Source organism: Acromyrmex echinatior, chromosome 1 (genome assembly GCF_024713525.1).
Source record: "Acromyrmex echinatior isolate Ae372 chromosome 1, ASM2471352v2, whole genome shotgun sequence".
NCBI lineage: Eukaryota > Metazoa > Arthropoda > Insecta > Hymenoptera > Formicidae > Acromyrmex > Acromyrmex echinatior.
Window position 1 is genome coordinate 7,886,927 of NC_141852.1, and position 23,972 is coordinate 7,910,898.

Genomic DNA, 23,972 nt, shown 5'->3' on the forward strand with positions numbered 1-23,972 from the left:
AGTAGCAGTAGTAGTAATAGTAGAATAGTAATAATTGTGTGTGTGTGTGTGTGTGTGTGTGTGTGTGTGTGTGTGTAACTTCTGAATGTGTGTACCTGTGTTCATGTTCTCCATTGATAAATACGCACGCGCAATTAACGCGGATACACCGGCATGAATTCGCAGGTACACCGTCGCTATATCCTTTTTTTGTTTTCGATGTAAAAGAAATAAACAAAAATCCTCTTCATCTTCTTCATTCTTTTCTATCTTTTTACTTCTCCTTTCAAAAATGAATTTTCGTTATCGCGATTTCGGTTATCTGTCATCAATAAAAAATATCTCATGTGTGTCATACATAACTGCGTTTCAGTCTATTATTCTTTGACTGGTCATATAATTGGAAACCAATTCAAAAGGATGCGGAGGCAGGACACATATCCGAAAGATAAGATGACACGACCACGCGTAAGGTCGACGTCGAGCTGGCAAATGAAGATAAGAGGCAGCAAGCGAATAAAAGCGTTAGAATTAGGAATGATTAGGTGATCCTGGTATCCAATAGATACGATCAACTAGTCACGAATACTACACACCAAGTCATCTAATGCCGCTGGAGACATTCGAAAACATAAATCGGAAACTTCTGCTAATTCGTGCATTTTTCTATGTAATGGAGAAGTCGAACATCACATTTTCCTTCTTTCTTTATCAAGAAAGAGTATGGATATGGTATTGTACATAAGTATATATCAAACTATATCAGAATTTAATATATTTAGTATTAATATGTAATATAAAACAGTAAGATATCTAATAATCGCGAAACGTTAAGTAATATTTAAGTAATATTAATTAATATTTTTTTGTAAAACACATGTCAAAATCAGGCTGACATTTCTGCACAAATATACAAACTAATCAAGAAAAAATTTTATCTCATCACTCATTTATTACACTATTGCTTTCCACTCAAACGTCTCGCGAATCGGTATTAGGCTCATTCAATGGACCCCCTTAAGAAATCCCACTATCGATATACCTGCGAATGCATCTGCCATGTAATCTTCTTTATTCTCACATGCAAATTTGTAAATGAGGCAATATGTGTATATGTAATATGTGTATATGTTTATATATACGCTGATGTGGATGTGTTCTTTTTTGCGTATATCTCTCTCTCTCTCTCTCACACACCGTCTTGTCGATAAAAATCTCAGCAGTTTATGACACATCGTTCGCCATTTTGTTTTATTTTTCTTACACATAGCAATAATAAAGACAGTAAATAGCTAAAAGGACCGTATCGATTCTTGGGAAATGGGGGAGGCGGCCAGGATTGCGGCCAATCCATGCCGTATCACCCGCTGCCGCATACTCACATTGTCATCATTTTATCATTATCATTATCGCCGCCGCTATCGTTATCGCATCATCATATCTCCGTTCTTGCTACCTTGTCACATCTTCTCTCTCCCTCTCACATATTATGCGCGCGCGAATACACACATTTCTATCTGCACCATTTCCTCTCCCTCTTTTTCTCTACATTTTTTCGTTTACTTTTTCTTCCTTTCATTATCTCGCTGTTACTTTTAAAATTCGTGATCATCTCATTTCTCTATGTTTCTCTCACTCTCAATCAATCACGACCCATACAGTACAGAATTTCTAAAAACGTTCATAGAATGTTCTAAAAATGTACAAATATTCATAGAACGTTCATAGACGTTATGGATGTTGTTATACTATCTATATAAGGAGGTTTGTTCGCATCGCATGCTTTAACACGCTCCCTATCATAGCTTCTACTCACTCCAATACGTTTGTGGAGTAAGAGCTATGGTAGGAACAAACCTACGTACACACATACACAACACGCGCGCGTACGTGCTTTGCTTGCGCACGCGTGCTCCCTCTCTCTATCTCACGCACATGTTCATCCTATCGTACTCTACAAAAAGATAATAAGCCTAAACACACAACAGTTTATTATTTATTATCATTATTTCTCTCTCTCTCTCTCTCTCTCTCTCTCTCTCTCTCTCTCTCTCTCTCTCTCTCTCTCTCTCTCCCTCCCTCCCTCCCTCCCTCCCTCTCTCTCTCTCTCTCTCTTTCTGATATTTATCGATCGATCATTGATGTGATGATATTTCTTCATACACGCATAAATGCGTGAAACAAATAAGCAACTGTATACACTTTATGTGTTAAATATATGATACAAGATAAAATCGATTGTTTCCGCATACAACATATTATTTTTAAACAATATTTCATATAATAAACAATATTTCATACATATATATATTCTTCACAAATAAGGACAAAATTATCTCCGAATAAATTCAAGCTTAATGATCCGATTTCTCACAGAAGATACTGATGACTCCTCCTTTTCCGAAAAAAAAAACCCAAACGCGTGTAACGCAAGAAATGAAAGACGATGTGATGTCGCATTTAAAATTGTCATTCATCCCATAGCGAATCACCACCCACATTATGATCCATTGCGATTCGCGCCTTTCAGGCCCGATTACATCAACGTTACTTTGAGCGAAGCTTAAAACTCTCACTTTCTTTCTTTAAGGCCAGATTGCAACGTTACTTCGACTTTAAGCGAAGCTTAAAACTCTCTCTCTCTTTCTCTTTCTCTTTTTAAAGAGAAAGAGACATAAAACGAGAGAATTTTGAGCCTTGTTTAAAGTTAAACTAACGTTGGTGCAATCAAGCCTAAAGCCGAGAGAGAGGGAGAGATAGAAGTAGAGAGTTTCGAGCCTCGCTTAAAGTCAAAATAACGTTGGTCGGGTCTTAATTTTTTGATGACAAAGGCATGCCAGGTTCCAAACCTAATTTGCCCATTTCACCGTTACCATAATAATGAGATCATCACGCAAAAGATCATTATTCGCCACATTTTTTCAATCAAAAAGACCATGCACTCGCATCGCTTACGAATATTTATGATGTACTAAAATATAATACTGAAACGAGCGCGGTTCTATGCCACCTTCATTAATAGCACTTTCCCTTGGCTGCACTATTGCCCATCAGTGCAACACTCAGATAGTGTAGCGTGTTTTCATGTGATAGATAAACTTAGTGTTAACGTACTTCCGTGACTATGATGGTGATGCATGTTTTATGTACAAAATACGATTTTGCTACACCGTCTGAAAAGAATGGCGTAGAGCGAGTGACATTTAAAATTTGAAAATAGAAATCAAACAAGAGCAGGATTTTAGAGCGCAATAATGAAGTAGTATACATCATGGTGTACACTGCTTCAGTACAGTGCAGCGCTTACATACAATCGGTGCGATGCAAGGCTACATCCAGTGCATCCCAAGGGAGAATATTTATAAATGATCCAAGAGTGTTCCAAGTGGTATTTTGGTCCTTTTCTAACCTATACTGCGCAAGTGCAGTAAATAATGTAGAATACATTCTCGTAAAAAAAGTTTAGTAGTATATTTAAAGTAGTATACGTATAAAGTTTAATAGTATACGTTAAGTATATTTCATTGAAGTATAGATTCCTTTAATTTAACCTAATCTTTTGTTTCAATTTGATACGATATACGTCTCTCACCAGAAACAATTCCGCGCCAATTTGTAGTATTGAAACTTTTAGCCAAGTTACATTAAAAAGACAAAGACCACATAGAATCCTCTTTGTCGGTTCGTAAAATGATAACTGTATGCTGATTACAATGAGTCAGTAGTCCTAAGTCTTATTGCTGAAGTTGATCAATAGCCAACTTGTATGACTAATGCTGATTTGGCCAACTCCACCCATTAAGACTAAGACTTTAGACTACCGACTCAATGTAGAATCAGCGTTAAGAATACCCCTGTCGTTTTAAATTGTGATAAAAATACACTTAATCGATGCGTTTTCCCATAAAAATACAGATTTGACAAGAAAAAAGCGTCGCTTTTTTCCTGCGAATTGAGATATTAATCGTTAAAGTTGATGACTATTCAGGAAATGTGCTCGGAAATCTGTCAGTCATAAAATACTGCGATGCGAGCTGGTTTTCATATCAAAATTTGAGATGACTGGGGTATTCTTAGCATTTACCCAAGAAACTAGCGTCAGCGCTCGTTTCAGTATTATGTGCTGCGTTCAGTAGAGAAAATTAATCAGTTAACGCTTAATGATTCTTGAGATATGACTGATTCCTTCATTTAGATCCAGTAAAGAACTAAAAGCAAGAGCCAATCGTATCAAAGAATCACTAAGCGTCAACTGATTTTCTTTATTGAACGTAGTCATTATACTTCAATGCTATGATATCAATGACGTCTTGTAACGTGCGTCACCAGCTCTCGCACGGATAGCGGCGGTTCTCCCACCGATCGATCGTCAAAACCGCCATCGATCCTTGTCATCACTCCTCGCGACGCGTCGGCGTCTCAGATGTGATCTCGCATCTCTCTCGCGCGTCACAGCCGTCGAGACTCGCATTGCTGCGCGATTATTACAGGAGTTGGGAGCAGATAGAGAGCAGATGTGGCAAATGACATCGATATTGGTATCGATATCGATAAGACGCCGAAGTTTCCCCACAATCTCCGACGCTCGTACGCGTCACAGGACATAACACGATGACAGAACACGAGACACGCGTATACCTATTCACACGTATCTACGATGCTTAAGTACGTATACGTGTATGACCGAGAGAAGACAAGAGAACGGAGAACGAAAGGAGAAGAGAGAAACAACACAGATTTGTATGATAAAAAGCATGGGAAAAAGAGGAAGAAGGAGAAGGGTGCGTCGTTGTATACGTATGGTACGTGCGTTTTACTCAGCAATATTCAGTATGAACTCGCGCGTGTCTTCCTTTCCGTTCTCTACGTCGTGTCAAAGAAACAAAAATTGAGAAAAGAATAATGACTGGAGCAGTAATGCGAGGAGTAGATGCGCTGTTCTCGGCTGTATATTTGTTACTGCTGTTGCTGCTGTTGTCGCTGCATTTTCATCGTGAGTCGCGCGGCAGGGCGTGCGGCAATTCCGGGGCAACTCGTGCGGTATGGCGCATGTTCCATTCGCTGTTCATTAAAATAATCGATCGTATCGTTTATTATTAATATTAGATATTTATGTTGGGTCCCAGAGGTTACTGTAACAGAAAGCAAGATTAAGTTGAAGGTTAGTAGACTATGGGACATCATTAAGCTTACACTCGTTTCTGCACTCATTCTTGCTTGCGATAGTAAGATTATAATTATAAAAAAAAACTTTGCAAATTGAACGTATTTTGTCTCGTAGAAGCAATATTTTGTCACAAGACTTTTTTTTTATTTATGTTTATCCGTTATTTTAAATTTCTAAAGAAGTACGCAATATTGAGAATTAAAATTTCGGTCGCAAGTTGCAGGATACGCTATATATTTTTTACAATAAGTTATTTATAGGTTTTAAGATACTATTAGCATTTTGATCAAAGGGCATGATGCTTCTATATATATATTATAGTCTTCTTTACTATTCGGTGAACAACAATGACAAATGATGTACCATACGCTTCATGCGCAATTTGGAACGCATCCCACGATTACGTTGCATTTTCGACAGTAATTTTCGGCGCGCAATAAAAAAAAACTGAAAAGATGTATTCAAAATGTACATAGAAATATTATTAATAAAGTCCGAACGTTCGTACATGATCACAATGCGCGTGTGGAGAACCGCTTCGCGCTTCATTTAGATGTTTGAGTAGACCATGCGCCAGCCAAAATGTTGCTATCTCGCTTTAGCAAGCACCTGACTCATTCGCAGCGGTTCTTTGCGCACGCTCCATAATCGTGCATGAATATATTAAGCACACATTTTTACGTCAATTTGACGGTTTTAATGTGCATTAATGTATATTAAGTGCATTTAATCAAATTCGCTATTAATTTAAATGATAGATTTTTCTAATACGCTATATAACGTATTATTAGGTGTTGGAATTAATTCGTAGCGTTTTTTAATGAAAGAATGTTATTTATTTCACATGAGCATTAAAAAATACATTAATGAAAGTACTTCCCATCACTTGTAAAACGCTACGAATTAATTCCAACACCTAATAGGATATCCGAAAAGTGCTGAAATTTTAAGATATTAAGCATTTCCGAAAGAAATGTTTCATACTATATTTATAGAATTTGAAGTGGCGCATTAAACAAAAATACCAGTGTGACCTTTTAATGATATTAAAGTTATGTAAAAAAATTACCTTCAAATTTTCAAATGGAAATCATTTTACATTGAAATTATCTTATTAACAAGTAGTCGCGTGAGTAAAGAGTGTCTAATTTTTAAAAATATAATAAAAGATAATATAATTAAAAAATGTCGTATTTATATTTTCTTTCACTTCTTTAAGTAATAATTAGAAATTATATCCGCAAAGAAAAAGTTTTGCTGTTACAGCAAACTATAATTGTTACATGTTTGATGTTTGATGAAAACTTTTATTATCAATTATTTGATATTATAGCAAACAATACGAATTACACTGAAAAATGCAATTCATTATTGAATAATTTTGTTATAAGAATGAATCTGCTTCTAAAGCAAATTTAACGTGCTATAAAGTATATAAAAAATAAAAAATATGTTTTGCTATACCAAGTAAAACATTTGTTATTACAATTAAAATAATTTACAGAGACCAGCATAGAATTATTTTCAACAAACAAAATTTATATTCTCAATCAATTTTTACTTCCTATATATAGAGACTAATGACGTAACAGCTGTGTTCTCTAAAATCAAATATTTTTTTCTGTACATAAATCACATAATAGTTAATAAATTTAAAAAATAATTAATAAATTTATGTATTATTCTTAATAACAAAAATTAAGTTACTAGCATTTTGTATTCGTTTTCAATTGATCGTCAAAAACAAATATGCAATGTACACAGACTTGAACAATTATCCATAGCAATTAAGCAATTATCCATGAAAATGTGTAAAGAGACGTCTTGTGCCTCAATCATTCTTAGAAAAAATGTTTATCGTCACCATATTGCTACCTAGCGACCCAAACAAACGCACAAGTGACGTGATTAGTCATCGACGTAAACTGATATCAAGCTAAAACGCTTGCCGAGAATTATCCGTCCGTGAGTCATGCGGAATTCGCGTGTCGTGTTGCGTCGCCTGAAAGTCAAGCGCTGAACTTCATCGCGTGTCATTAAAATCTTTCATTCCTTGTTCCTACGATTGGGAAGATTCTGATAACTCTTTGGTAATACGATATTTAACAATACTTTTCGAAAGTATTCCAAACGCTAAGTATAATGATGAAAAACAAACTGAGCAAATAATTTTTAGAATTATTAACAAAAATGGATTAGTTAAATTTAAACAATAAAATCAAAATTAAATTAATTAATTTAATATTAATTTATTATTATTATTATTAATTGAATGTGTATTTATTACATGGATTTTATTAAAGTTAAATGAACTTGTATCAGAAAAAATTTGTAGTTAAATGTTTAACATAATTTCATAAAAACAAATATTATATAGATATTGTATAGATATTTTTGTATGAAAATTTTATATTTTCTATCATGAAACTAATAGTATTTATAATTCGATAGATTAAACTTATAGAATCATCTAGAATCATTCATATTGTTTTTTATGCAAGATATAATTATACAAATAATTCAACCGATGTCACTAAAATTATCCAAATACTCTTTGATTATACATGAAAAATGAACCAATGATCAGAAAAATTGCGTCCGATGATTTCTATTTGTGAGCCAAAATTTTAATTTTTATTTAGGAAAATGTGATTTAAAGAGTGTTAGTCAAAATATGCCATTGCATTCTTTTTTTAATAACAGATCAATTTGTATTTATCTTTAACCCTTGATTGCATCATGGATCTTTTAGATCCGAAAAAAGTTTTAATTAATTGGCATTTCTGTACAGTTGGCACCGTGAGACTTTCAATTGTAGCTAAATTCACTTTGAACTTTCCCCTAATAATCGCCATATTTTATGGCGGTATTTTACTTGAATGTTCAAACGGGACGCTTGAAAAATCTAGCTTAGATCCGGACGATGTAGAATCCTAAGTTCTTCATCAATATTTGAAATTGAATTTTTATTGAAAGAAAGTTTTATTTATAGAAAATGCTTTTTAAAGATGAAAATGTGAACGATCATTAGCTGTACTTACTTCGTATAGAGTAAAATCGTAAGTAAAAAATGATGAATTTCTTGCAAAATATTTAACCGATATTTTATAAAATTAATATTTTGTTATTTGGAATGCTAAGAATTTGTACTTAACTTTTGTAGTAAAATATAAAGACAAGAGTACGCATTCGAAAAGAAATAGAAATAGTGGCTATTTTCAGAAAACTGGGAAGCATACCATTCGGTGATGATGTCATTCGATGAGTATCTCAAAATACTTCAACTTCATCCATTGAAATAATTATATTTTTTAAAATCAAATGTTATAACGTATTTTTTCTTATAGTTTATGATTTCCTCTTTTTTGGAAAAAAAAACGGTATTGTGTTTTGAATTTTTTCATAAGGATATGATTTTCTTCTTTAGTACTCTGTATTAGTTTATCCCTATAAAAAGTAACATACGAAAAGTAATATGCAAAAAAAGTTAGATTACTTATTTCAACATTTTGCAAGAAAAATTTTAATGTTTGCTTCTGATGTCACAGTTTGTGTACTACATACAAACAAAGGTCCCGGCCGAGCCCAGTTTTTCGTTCCCGAAAAATGTAAAATTACTAACATTCTGCAAACTTCTTTTCGCAAGACTAGATAAGAGAGATTCTCTTTAGATCATTTAATATTAAATAAAGAATATTGTGTCTAACCTAAATTTTTCTATTAAGAAAATTAATTAATTTTATGGGATAGTATTAAGAATATTTTATTCTAGATTTTAGAATTTTTCATCTAAAAATAAAATATTTTTTTCTAAAGAATATGATTGTCTCTATATCGAGGAGTAATAGCATTGAATATAGAAATCTTTTCTGCAGATGTGTCATTTGTAAATAAAGAATGTGGAACAAAATAGTCAGATCGCTTTAAGACACTTGTAAAAATAACCGATAGCTATCCTTACTTGCCCTCCCAGCAAACTATGAACATAAATACTACATAATATAGATGTAAATGATGTATATTTACGTATATGTTAGCAGTTATATCAGTTATAACAATTATATCTATGATTGGGCTGATAGATAACAAATAGTCGTAAAAGGCATGTGAAATAAAAATAGGCTACGCACATTAAGCAAATAATATCGTATGCCTTTTAGGACTATTTATTGTACTATCAGGGCAGATAAAGATAGCTTTTGACCATTTTTACAAATGTCATAAAGTAATCTCTCTTATTTTTTTTTATACAAATTCTCTTTATTTACAAATAGCATGCAACTTCAACATATTATTTCTCGTTTATTACGTTACGATCTAATATGATAGTGGCGACGGGAAAACAATAAAGAAACGGGATCCTCTCTCGAAATCGATAAAAGTTGAAGTATTAAATTTTAAGAGTGGAAATTTATCAATATCTTCCCGTATCTATTCGTAAACGCAAACTTTTTGTGTTTTCATTCTTCTGAATTGCTGTCGATTATAATTTACGTGAATTACAAGAACGTAAATATACATGAATACTTGAAACAATTCGATCAAAGGGAGAACATTTTTTCCCGATTGCAGAAGCATTTTGACGAGCGCGCGGGAAAACGCACATTGGCACAATAGGAGCGTACGCGAATGTCCGCGGGACGAATATTGAGTGACAAACCGATAATGATAAGCGCGTAGCGACGTGGGATGCAAGCTTACTGGTTAAATCGAAGTGATCGTACAAGGGGAATCATGAATAAATGTCGCGTTAATCCAACATGTCGCACAGATAGTGATGGACCTAATGTAAAACACATTGAATCATTTTGAATATACGAAATACTGGAATAACTTCGAATATTTCACAAGTTATATAATAAATAAAAAATTAAAAACTCTTAAATGCATTTGGAATATCAAAAGACTCTTGATATTTTGAAAATACGTCTTTATATATATATATATATATATATATATATATATATATATAATGTAAGAACCCTTTATTATTATTTCGTTCTCTATCTTAAGCATATTCTCACATTCAATTTCAGAGATAAATTTATTTGAATATAGTGTGTCCCGCTACTGTCGCCTTTAAGTACTTTTGAACTAATTTAGAGATGAAAATCCTAATATAAATATCGAAGATATAATAATTATATAATAATTTTTAAATTATAATAGTAACGAGATTATGGGCTTTCTAAAATAAGCCATTACCTAAATTTTAAGAGGTCTTTCATCTTTGACAGCTTCAAAAAATCGATTTTTTACTCATTTTTACATGTGTAGAATATCTCTATAGAAGGATTGTTTGAAACTCGCAATATTAATGAAGCTACATACAAGTTCAATACGTAAGAGCGCACGAGGCCCTCCAAGCGCTAGAGCAGCGTAAATGCTATTCAGATTATTCAGAAGAAACCAATAGATGTTGGTTATAATCTATTCTTTAATGTTTCTAAAGGCTCATAGAAATTGATTGCTATTTTCTGTAGGGTAACTGGTACATACACCACACCTAACAAAAACTTAATTTATTAAGTATTATTTACTATGTTTAAGATAAATACACTAAACCAATGAAAACTTTATACTATCTATTAAAAAATATTAAAAATCCGAAATACTTATTTTTCGTATTAAAAAATTTTTTTTTTAATTCTTACATTTTTGTTATACAAGACATCAAATTGAACAAAGAATGCAAGAGTTAAACACTTGTATTTTGTTATACTCCATTCTTTTTTTTTTAAGTTGTAGCTCTTAGAAACTAGCCTATTCTACTCATCTAATGTCTTATCTTCTCTATCTCTTTAATAAGACTCAATCATTCTCTTTTTAACATACATTCTACAGAAGTAGGTGGTAAGTACTCTTAGACACAATTTTTAATCATACAGATGGAATAATAAATTCCTTTTAAGTAAATTTTTTGCGTATGCATGAGACGCGGATAGAATCGAACCTGGATCCGCGGATTGAGCAACGAGCCACCCGGCGCTCCATTCTTTACTATTCCTTTACACTTATGTAAATAAACATTAAGCCTTTTGCAATCTCTATAATAATCATTCTATGTGAATTATGATATATGATTACGCTATTCATTACATTGACAAATGGATTCAACTGACTGTAACTTTATTAATATTAACAGGAAATTGAAATCATAACACAATAACTATAATAATATATAAATTAATTTTTAAAAAATAAGTTTTTTTTTTACTAAATTAAGTTAAAGTTAATGGCTTATAAAATTAATAAAATTAATTTAAAAATTAAAGGAATAAAGAATGAACTTAATAAAAATCAAGTTAAGATTAAATTAATTTAAGTTTAAAAAAAAAGTTAAAAAAAAGTTAATTTTGAAAAAAATTATTTTTGAGATCAGAATATCTTAATTTTTCTTAAAATGAGATTACTTTAAATAACCCTTACAAATATAGATTATTAGGCAAATTTAATTTTATATCCATATGTAAGTTACTTGTATATAATAAGAGTCACAATATAACATGTTTTTGTCAAAATCTTGCGAGAGAGAAGAATATATGTTTGCATTATTTCTCTTTCTTTAATCTTTATCTAATTTTCTTTAATTTCTGAACCGACTGTTCATGCATGTTTATGACTACATTGACTAGATATTTGTTATAAAAAATAAAACATAAAAATTTAGAAAATGAGTGAATATGCAACTCTGTTCTACAACAATCCTTCATCTAAGGCTCATTTCATATTTATGTTACTGAAATATAATATATAATATAATAAATATACGTTTATGATACCTAAAATTAGTGTGAGTCAAATATAAGAATTGACAAAATCTAGCGAGTCAGTAAAAACTGATTACCATATGGTGTGACTCTTATTATAGATAAAGATCTCTCATCATAAAATCATTGAACTTTTTCTAAATTAATTCTCTAATATTTAAGACTTTATAGAAAAAAAATATTAGCATTAAGAAAAATAGAAAAATTTCCAATTTAAAAAAAGTTAATAAATTAAAGTTTATATAAAAATAACTAAATTAAGTTAAAAATTATTGTATTTAAAATTAACTAAGTAAGTTAAGTTAAAAGTTATTAACTTTTTAATTTTTTTTTTGAGTTTTAACGTTTCAATTAATTACTACCTAACTCTGCACAATATTAATATAAAGGCATATAATAGAATGGTTGTATACACATTACCTCACTCCTATTTTTTTTTTACTTCTGAGAATTCATAAATCCTCACGCGGCGTAAATATCCAGCGTAATTACCCTTATATAGTTTAGAAGAGAGAAAGTAGAAAATCATTAGAACTGCTTGAATTTCGTTCTTTGTCGTGTATAGCGTCAATTGCATAATGTATATTTCAAAATGTTCCGCAATAAAAAAACCTTTAAAACTGTTAATACTTGATCTGAATGTAAAGGATAAATAGCAAAGATATATACCGACTAAAATGACAGGCAGTACATGAAGGTCATAAATCGTGTGTCGCATTTTTTTCTAAAGAAGCTAGAATAATTATTTACAATGACGGACATTTTATCGATTAACTTACACTGTCGATTAACATACACTGTCAAGGTCATGATCCTGAGTGTTATAAACAAAAAAGTTTAAAAAATAACGTCTTATTTCTGTTACATACAATATTAACAACCTTACACTCTCCCTCCTCTTTCGCTTCGCATTGTAAAGTATATGCGTGGGGGCATTATATGCTGTCTCCCCGCAGGAGGGGAGGGGGAGGGGAAATCTCCCCCTCCAAAAAATCTAATCTAACCCATATTTTAATGTGGAATGGCCCTCCCTTTGCGTACACTTTGTAATGCTCGCAAAGCGAGGGCCATGATAGACAACGTTCGAGTAATTCTGAGTGGTAAAATAATTATTTTAATAATTATTTTAATAATTATTTTTGCACGAAACTATTTAACGGCATGTGTATGCAAAGATAAGACAGAAGAGGAACGCCATATCTAGATATATAGTATGTGCAACCAAGTAACAATCGTACGGCACCAGTTGTACTAAACTAAAATTCTCCAATTACTCTGAATAATGGGTGCGTTCAAGTCAACAAAGCGGCTAACCTGTTTGCCAAGCAAATGAATATGATTGGTTATTACTTATAGATCCAACCAATCACATTCAATCGCTCGGCGAGCAGGTTAGCAACTTTGAACGTGCCCAATGACTCATGGTACCTTATGATCCATGTGCCCCGGTCTTCCCTATTTTAATTATTAGAGAATGGTATATCGATTTAGCTTCGTGAATGAGCTTTTAATGATGTATATATATATATATATATATATATATATATATTTTTTTTTTATGTAATCTACGTCAATTTTTATATTCTTAATTTTTTTCAACATTTTAATAGAGTAATTATTGAAAAATGTGCATATCGGTAATTTGATATAAGTGCATTAGAGTTAAATAAGAATTTGACATGTTTAACCTTACTTCAACATATTTAATTCTTTTCATGTCAAAAATAATCTATTTATCTCTAATATTATCACAAAAATATTTATCATACAAGACAAATAAACATATAAGTTATAAATTTATCTCGACAACTGACATATTTCATATTTAATATCTCGCTAATGAATTAATATTTTGTGATATGTTCCAATATAATTAATTATGTATATATAATGTGTACAAATATATTCTATAGAAGTGAAAACAATTTCTTAATAGTAAAAAATATCATTGCATATTGATATTATAATCTTATTGTAGTTAATAGGGCTCCTCATGATAGCATCTTTACTTATTTGTCATATGAGCATGCTTGAGCGAAATGTCAATTCTGTAATTAATAAACTTTAATCGTTAATAATTTTAAAACTACTATAGTCTCGACATTTTTGTATTCAGATTTTCATCTCTAAATTATCTCAAAAATACGCCTTTAGGAGAAAATGCGATGATGGCAAGATATCTCTCGTATATATTGCAATAGATGTATTACTTCAACATCTAACTCTGACAGCAAGTGGCGCTTCTATTACTTAGTTGAATTTACTCATTTCATTTCATTTTTAATAATTTTAAACGTCCAGATATTCAGACATTTTCGATGCAAAAATTATCTAGAGATTCAAAACTTTCAAATTTCCAAAATTTTTAAGAATTTCTGTTTCGAATAATTCGAAGTAATTCGATATTTGGATATATTTAAATTATTTTAAAAGTGTTTAAAAAAATTCGATCGTCTGCAGAGTATATAGCAATATACCAACGGCAATTGATTATTAATAATGAAATAAGATATGTACATACATCTTACTTCAATTCGTTTGTTTTCGGAATTAATTAAATTTTATCGTACGCATAAAAAGAGCAAGAAGTTTATATTTATGAATGATTAAAAAGGGGCTGTTAGGGATAAATTTAAAGGAAATAATGTGCGATTGATCTTTTCGCGCCTTCATGAAAGGCAAAATCAAATTTCTCTATTACATAAAATATATATAAAAATAAATATCTCTCAAAATTTGTAAAAGAGAATTTTCTAACTGATAAGGAATTCCACTCTACACCCGCTTTGAATTCCTATAATAAAACGCTAACTCTTCGCGATGGCGACGATTACTTCAAGCTGAGCAAGCTGAAAGTTGTTGTCACATACTGACCTAATAGCCGCAGGACACGAGGTATTCGCCCAGTTTTTCAACGACAGATGCGGCTTGCTGTGGTTGTATGGGGTCCTCGTACAGAGAGACAACTACGGCTTGCGTCGTCTTCATGCAATGGACGCCGACTTTGCCGAGTTTTGCCCTTATCACACGGTCCGTGCCCGACAAGTAGATGTACCTATTGCCAGCTAAGGTAACCCCGGACGACGTTAGGATGTCTTGCTCTTCGAAACTCTGCACTAATTTCGCCAGTTCTTCTTTACTTACCTAGAAATAAAGAAAAATCTCTTGTACACAGTGACAACGTGATATCATGTTTAAACTACGCGAAAATCGTTTCACATATATGTATCCCGGAAGTCGTCCAGAAAATCTATGGCTTTCCTTATCGTAGAAGAATCGTAATTATTCTAACACAAACAAACAAAAAGACTTTTATTCGGTAAAAGCTGGATCTATGTCTGATATTTCTACATGAATTTATATGTATTTTCTAATTGAGCAAAAAAGTTACGCGACGATTACTTGTTGATCTTGGAACGTAGTCCTAAAGTTGTAACAGCAATATCGCATCGTAATTATAATGGCATTCTGTGTGAATTGTCGTATAATCATTCATTATGGATATAGATATGTAATATAGATACAAGAATTTTAATTTAGACATAATATGTACTTTGTACACATTCATCTTTTTAGAATTATCTATCAAAATTGTAGTATTAAAAGACATTACAAATTAGTATAGTATAAATCTTATCTAATTATGATATAAATGATTTTTGCATGAAAAAAAATTTCATTATATTTTACTGAAATTTATTATACAATAATTATTTGAATCTATTATACAATGAGTACAAGCATCTTAACATGAAATGCTAAAAATGCAGATTCGACTTTTAACTGAGGTAATAATTTTTCGCAATAAATTTATTTACAGATTTTCAATACATTAAGATAATGCTAATTAAGCATCAAATTATTAAATTTCTAAGCAATTTAATTTGTAATATTGCTATGGTAGTTCAGTTGCGTTTATAAGTCCGAAAAATTATTTCAGCGCATAATTCGAAGAGATGTGGAATCTGGAGACATTGGTAGTGTCTTGGCGCTAAGCTACGTGCATAAATTCACATGAAATTATTTAAAGCACTCAAAATCCAGCTTCCGGTATGGGCATTGCTTTTTACTGATTGTTATATTAACATAGACATTAAAAAATTCAATTACTAAAATCCCAGATATAAAATATCATTTTTATATATTATACTATACTTTTTTGTACTATGTTATATTTGTACAATTCTAATAAATTTTTCTAGCCATCTTACAAGTGACAATTTAGATAATATATCGAATAATATAATAAAAATTTTCCCTAAAGAAGTATTAGGTGTTGGAATTAATTCGTAGCGTTTTTTAATGAAAGAATGTTATTTATTTCACATGAGCATTAAAAAATACATTAATGAAAGTACTTCCCATCACTTGTAAAACGCTACGAATTAATTCCAACACCTAATAAAAGAAATTTATTATATTCTAACAATAAATGTGGTACAAAAGAAGGGCAAAGAGCTAGTAATGTAGCAAAGAACTTTAATTTAAATTAACATTAAAAATTCATATAAACAATTACAATTGACAACAAACGTTTCGACTCCGATCGAGTTATTTTCAATGTAGTCGTAATATTTCAATATCGTTCTAAACTAAAAATATGTACATGATATTACAATACTATTACAATTTTTAATTCCGTATTCATCATACCATATAGTACGCTGCGAGTTTTTATCAAAAATCAAAGTAGTCATAAACAAATTCTTGTCAGTAATATCAGTAAATGTGTTGAGAGTCCATTAATAAAAAGAGAGAAATGATGTATATTAAACTTACTTATAAATTTACATTGCAGTTGGTTATTTATAAATATTTAGATTAATAACGATTTTAAAAAAAATTTCCAAATAATTACGGTCAAGAATATTTTTAAATTTCAAAAATGTATTTGAGAAATTGCTATTCAATAGCAAATCCCAAAACGATTTATTACTTTTGGAAATCATAAAAGACAAAAAATATTAAAAGGTTAATAACATTATTTGTATTGTGTTATTATAGATAAATTATTTTAATAATTATAATAACATACTTATTCGCTAACAAGTATTGCGATTTACTAAGCAGTATTTCTTCAATATTATATACATTGGCATCATTGCAGTTTCTATGCACTACGTAATGCTGTACTTATTATTTTCATTATTGGGATATATAAAAAGAACGACTAACTGAGAGCCTAATATTGAATATAGTCGAAGTGTTATTGTACAAGTTAAGGTATATTAATTTTACAAATTGTAACGAATAATGATTAATAATGATTTTAACATCTGAAAAAAAATTTTTCTCATTTTAGATACCTGCTAATATTCCCATTATTATAGAAACTAAAAAGCAAATTGAAAAAATTATATGCACTGAAAGTCCATAGAAAGTATTGACTTCCAGTGCAACCTTTTGTAATCTTCCAAGGACATACTCCGACATAAAAAGACTTTCGTAAATTTCGAAGAGGTATTATACAAACCAGTCACGTTTTTAAAAGCTTTAGATATTTGTTTTCAATTCACGTATTAAATATTAATTATTCACGAATTATATCACGTCTGGTTATTTATTCACATATATATATATATATAAGTATATATAACATGAAAACAATATTCGAAATATTATTAACATTGCATCTAAAGTAAATGCACAAATTAATTAAGAAGTGCAAGAGAGAGTAAATTAATAATAATTACTTACTATTATTATTAATTCATATTTTTCGACGTGACTTGTGGCGTTCATTAGGGCATGCTTTATATATTTTTTCAAAATAATAATAAAATTATGAAAAAAATACCTATTAGATTATTTTAAATCACATTTAAAAATAATATGACAAATTTGGTGGCCATTTACTACCTGGATCATAAGTGATTTTAATAAATAGTAGTATTTTTTAAATCTATGCTCTAATAAAAATGCTCTAATGGAAATGTATTATAAAATAAATGATATAAATTTCAAATTTTTTTTTAATAAGCACATAATATGTTCAAGATATATATTATTTATATATATGTACAGAGTTAGATTGCGATGCATGAAGTTGTCCAATAAATAAACAAAATATTTATTTGTTCTATATATCTTTGTAACTAATTAGTGAATCGCAATGAAACTTAAATTAAAGCATAAATTACTTTGAATATTTAAAGAACTTTATTTTAAAAATTTAGATTTTTGTTATCATTTAAAAAATTTTTATTTTTATTTTTTAGCAATAAAAATAGTAACAAATAAAATAAATAAACGACTAAAATATGTTATTAAATAAAAATATAATCTTATTCACACAACTTTCATATGTATATAGCTTATTTGAAGTGTAAGTATTAAACAATATAATATATTATAGGACCGTATATATGTGATAACACAAACTATAGAAATCGGAGCCTTAAATAGTCTAGCTAGATCTTAATGCTTGTATGATTCTTATGTGAATTTATATACTACCTAAGTAGTCCCTAGAAAGTATTAAACACATTTCTAAATTTAATTTTCTTTCCAGGGACTGTATGTGATACATCCTTAATTACTATCGATCATTCAATAAAAACATTAAAACAGTATTTAAATGATTGTTTCATTAAAAATGAAAAAAATATGAATAAGTTAAAGAAATATGATAAACCAAAACTTGAAACTACTGTTTTCTCTAAAGATGGAATTACAGATAGAGATGGAATTACAGGTACAGATGTTGAAGAACTTGCAGAAATGGTACTATCAGAATAATATGTAGTATCAGGATAAAAATGATATGCTTGTTTTAAATTACATTTCAAAATTTTACAATAACAATTAATGCAATTCCTCATTCTACTATTCAGAATATTATAGAAATATTTTTGAACTAGTTAGAAATTCTGAAAAATGTAAATCTTCTATCAAAACAAAATAATTTAAATGTATCCATATTAAAAAATGATTATAATTATACAGAACCATATAAAATTTTGATACTTGAATATAAAATCTATTTTATAGCCCCCCTAGAAAAATTTCAGTTTCTAATAAAACCAATATCATTTCATATTGGACAAATATTGGACAATGTGAATAATACAAGCTGTGTTGAAATAAAAATGAAAAATTGCAAAAGCCAAATTATCCTTTTATTATCCAAGGAGGTTAATTATCCAAATTAACTTCCTATAGTCCTAGAAGTCTTGATAATAACGGTTACCTTAATGATAGATTTACCGACAGAAATCGCGATAAGCTTCAAAAGTGCAACGCGGAGGGCGCATCAATCATGATATAAGCTTTCACTGAGATTCATCGAACCACAAAATTTTTTTTTTTAATTGTAAAGAATCAAACGAAATTACGACTTGATCGTATTGTTTGCACTTTTTTACATTCAAAATCTCTCTCTCTCTCTCTCTCTCTCTCTCTCTCTCCCCCTCCCTTCCTCCCTCTCTCTCCTCCCTCTCCAACATTCGAACACACACACACACACACACACACACACACACACACACACACACACACACACACACACACACACACACACACACACACACATATCATTTTAAGTGGAAAAATTTATCAGTACTTCAAACAACACGAACAAATCTTATGAAACCCAAGCCACATACCTGAAAACGACACAATATATGTTTTTCCGATATAATTCAATATTACATACTGTATTAATTTCATTGAAAATACAAAAAATCTTCACGTAAATGGTTGGAATTTATACAAAGAAATAAAAAAAAACTTGATTTTAATTAGTGAAATATATTGGAAAAGTTCTCAAATGACTTGCATGAAATATCATTTAAAAATACAAAACGGAGAATAATAGAACATAAATTTTATAAATATGTCTACGCTATATTAAAAAACATGTTTTATGTGAAGATGAGTTTTCTAAGAGATTTACGTCAAAATTATATAATATGATTTAACTTAAATAATTCACAAACTATATAAAATCTTAAACTATCGATTGGATTAATCGTAAGTCAATCATTAATAATGAATAATGAATAATGATTTTGCAATTTGTGTGTGTGTGTGTGTGTGTGTGTGTGTGTGTGTGGGTGGATGGGTGGGTGTGTGCGTGTGCGTGCGTGCATAAATTTGTACGTATACAATTGTTAGAAATTAATGAATTAAAAATCTAAATCCCATTTTTAAGATTAAAATCTATTCTTAATATATTGCTTAAAAACAATCGCTAAAAGTTTTTGGAGTAATTTATTTCTAAATTGCAACACACTAAACAACTGCAAACTCCAATATATAATAAACACAAAATCGAATATTAATGTATATGTATTATATACATATGAGTAATTACATGTATCCACTCTCGCGCACAACTCTGCTTATTAAAAATAAATTATTAAGATTGATAATAAGTATTCATCAAGTTTCATTTATATTATTAAAAAAAAATCATAAAAAATACGCAATATATGTACAACACAGACAAAACGAGTATTCAACTGGTACACGATTAATAATAATGTCAGTATTAACAAACACTGACAATACTACTGATTGTATGTGGCTAATTGATACACATTGACGTAGAATACTGATGTAATGTGGATTTTGATTTCCGAGCATTAGGCCCTGCGCATAATAGAAGGAATAAGGAATTAGGAATAAAAAATGAACGATTTTAATTAACTTATCAGAAATCGAATATATCGGAATACAGGGTTTCTAATAGGATGAAATCGTTTATTAGAGCCTGCACACAATAGAACAAATATTAGGAACAGGAATAAATATTAAGATTTCAACCTATCAGATACCAGTTACACCGAAATACACGATTTCTAGTAGGTTGAAATCTTAATATTTATTCTTATTCCTAATATTTTCTCCATTGTGGGCAGGCCTTAGTATCGCTGTGTAGTGGGGATGTTGACAGTAATACTAAGTGTGTGAAGAGGGCGCGTCAGTATTTTCGTTAGTCTAATTTGTAATCAGGATTGGACATGTATTGAACATAACATGTATTATACATAGTTTTTTACCGTATATGTAATACCATATGTTACACGTACGTTTTGTACGTATTATACATAAGAAACTATTCGCAGTTCTAAATTGCCCAACCTTGTCTGTAATTATTGACAAAATAACCTTGAAAAGTAGATACATTAAACCATCGTTTACGTTTTATTCTTTTTTTGTAAATAATGCTAATATTATAGTAATACATGCTTTTTCTTTATTATTTCATGTCACAGTACATTAGATAACGCAAAACTAAAATATTGTCGATAATATTGATAATGCAAGGTTATAAAAATATTGATACATAGTCAGTATTATTGATTTAATATTACTGATCAGTATTATTGATCGTGTAGGGTCGCTTTAAGAGGATATTGTTCTACAATATTGACGAAATGCGTATTTCGTACTTTTCCATTTTTTAATTTTTTTTACAGAAATTATAGAATAAAAAAGTCCTCCAGAATAAAAGAAAAAAGCAAAAAGCTGCAGAAAATTACAAATCTATATGAAAAAATGTGTATAAATTCACAGATTCCTGCTACCACATAGATTATTTCTTTACATAACATAAATATTTCAAGTATGATATATATATATATATACATAAAGTTTTTGAATAACATAATGAAAATTATGATTTTGAAGCTTATAAGAGAATTAAATGGAAAAGCACAATCTGAGTTTACACATTTGCATTCCATGCAATATATAGAATATATTATAACAAAGCATGAAATGTACATGTTTTACTTAATGTAATGTTTTACTTTAGAATCAGTTTTATCGACATTGATCAAGCTCAATCATCGCTGCAGCACATCTCCTTGAGCTCCAAAATTCAACTGAAATTATAACTCAAAGAAAGAAATTATAACTCAAGTAACTTGAAAAGTAAATAAGCAACTTTAATTTGAAGATGAACAATATTGATAATATCAAAATCAGAAAATTTTTATTAGAATATTTTTTTTATATTCGGATTGAAATATATACACATATCCTATAAAATCACGCATCCTCTCTCATGCCTACTGCCTACGTGACTGTCATTAAAATAACCTAAAAATTCTGTTCATTCATCTATTGAGCCATGGAGAGAAAGGTTCTCCAAAATCTACATCGAGTCGATGTTCCGAATCAAATCGTGTTCAGTTATTAAGAATCCTCATGATTGCTGATGAAAATAATTAATTATACATCACGATGCATTTCTACATCACGATGCAACAACGCGCTGTATAGCCTGTCCGGCGAGTCGATAGAACGCGGCCATGTTAAGCGTCATCATTGCCGTCGTCGAAAAACCATTATAGGTAGGTACGGCTTCTTGAGAAACACAAAGCAGCATTGGACGAAAATGCTAGAATTTCGGAACTCCAATTTCGATGCCACGGACACGTGGGCATAACTCTGTCTCCAACAACGCGAAGCATGATTCACCGTCGTAGAATTCCTGCTAGTTTCCTTCATGCTCGCATGTGCAGATATCAAGAGAACGAATTCATCGTCAAAACCATACAGATTTAAAGATTTTTTTTTTATCGCTAAAAAACAACGGGGACTTCTTATGCGAAAACTGGCTGCCGCTACCGCCACTACACGCCACACCCTTTTCGACGCGTTCGGCATAGAATCGATTCTCAAACCAGCGAGCGAACGCAACTCACGACGCCCGATGTGCCAAAGACATTTTCGTCGCTCGGTCATCCAACGACGACGGACGAGTGTGACAAGGACATTCGCGTGCATTCCGTACGATTCTATTGTCGCGTATTTTCGAGAAAAACGGAGGCGTGGAACATGTCCGCCGCTTCCAAGCAGCTTATCATCGTTTCATGGAATTTCGTGACGGCGAAGATTTGCCGGTAGAACACGATATTATGATAATATTCGCTGATGATGATACAAGAGGTCTCATAGCAACAGGAGCGAGCGAGCGAGCGAGTAAGGAAGCAAGTAACGAACCGATCGACCGATTAACTGACCGACCGTTTGGGGCCGGCCGGCCGGCCGGGGCCGGCCGGCAGTCGTGCACATAGATATATATACGTGGCAATGTGGCATTACATTTCGGGGTTAGAAGCGATGCAAGTCGACATGCATGCCGCACGGCGCATTGCGGCGCTCCACAGTTCGGCTGGCTCACTTATTTGAACCGGTTCGTTTCGTGCTCGAGCCGAATGAGCTCGAACGAAAATCGCGCGGATAATCTCATCGGAGCATCTGTCCTCTCTCTTTCTTTCTTGCGCTCTCACTTCTTCTCGCTCATTTACACTCTGTCTTTCGCACTTCTCTCCCTCGCCTCGCGCCGACAAAGCGTGCTTCATGCTTTATCGGAGGGCTCTTTATTCCGCGCACTTTCCCTTTTATCGAGGGGGCGTGCTACCAAATCTATTTGTCCTGTCTATCCCTCGTTCTCGCTTCACGACTATCACTCACTCATTCCCTCTTTTTCTCCCTCCCCCTTTTCCACACCCTCTCACTCACTCTCTCTTTCTCTCTCATTCACTCTTTCTCTCGCCTTCTCTTTCTCTCTCTCTCTCACACACACATACGCTCTCTCTCTCTCTCTCTCTCTCTCTCTCTCTCTCTCTCTCTCTCTCTCTCTCTCTCTCTCTCTCTCTCTCTCTCTACCATTTCTTGGTACATTCTTTTGGAGCTGCTACTCACTTCGAAGCCTTCAGATTTCGCCCACACATTGCCATCGTGTCCGGCGATCGCCGCTTTGGTAACACACCTAGACGCGAGCAGCTGCTTATCAACGTAATCCTGCCAGCTCATTTTTGAACACAAGGAGGGAAGGAAAAGACGATGAAAACCGTTCACTACGATACACTGGACGACCGCAACCCGTCACCGACTGCCTCGTCTCGCAACTACCGATACGCGCTCTCCGAACTCCGAAACGCCGGTCGTTCCGCCAATCCCCCCTTTACAACACACTACTTCTTTGCCCCTCCCAACGTCTATTGCCGTCATCGCCAAGTCGTCCTTCACAGTTACATTGCTCCCTCTACCTGGTATTTCCATAACCAGCGGCACAAGAATTCTAGAAACATTTAAATGAA

The 23,972-nt window shown here is 31.7% G+C and overlaps 1 protein-coding gene across 1 annotated transcript; it reads right to left on the reverse strand.

Moving 5' to 3' along the window:
- Positions 1 to 250: 250 nt before the first annotated feature.
- Positions 251 to 23,857, reverse strand: chic (profilin chickadee). Its single transcript, XM_011070945.2, has 3 exons — positions 23,575 to 23,857; positions 14,791 to 15,060; positions 251 to 5,111 (listed from the first exon to the last, which is right to left on the reverse strand). The coding sequence occupies exons 1-2, from the start codon at positions 23,683 to 23,685 to the stop codon at positions 14,791 to 14,793; spliced, it is 381 nt and encodes a 126-aa protein (XP_011069247.1). The 5' UTR covers positions 23,686 to 23,857; the 3' UTR covers positions 251 to 5,111.
- Between the last annotated feature and the right edge of the window lie 115 nt (positions 23,858 to 23,972).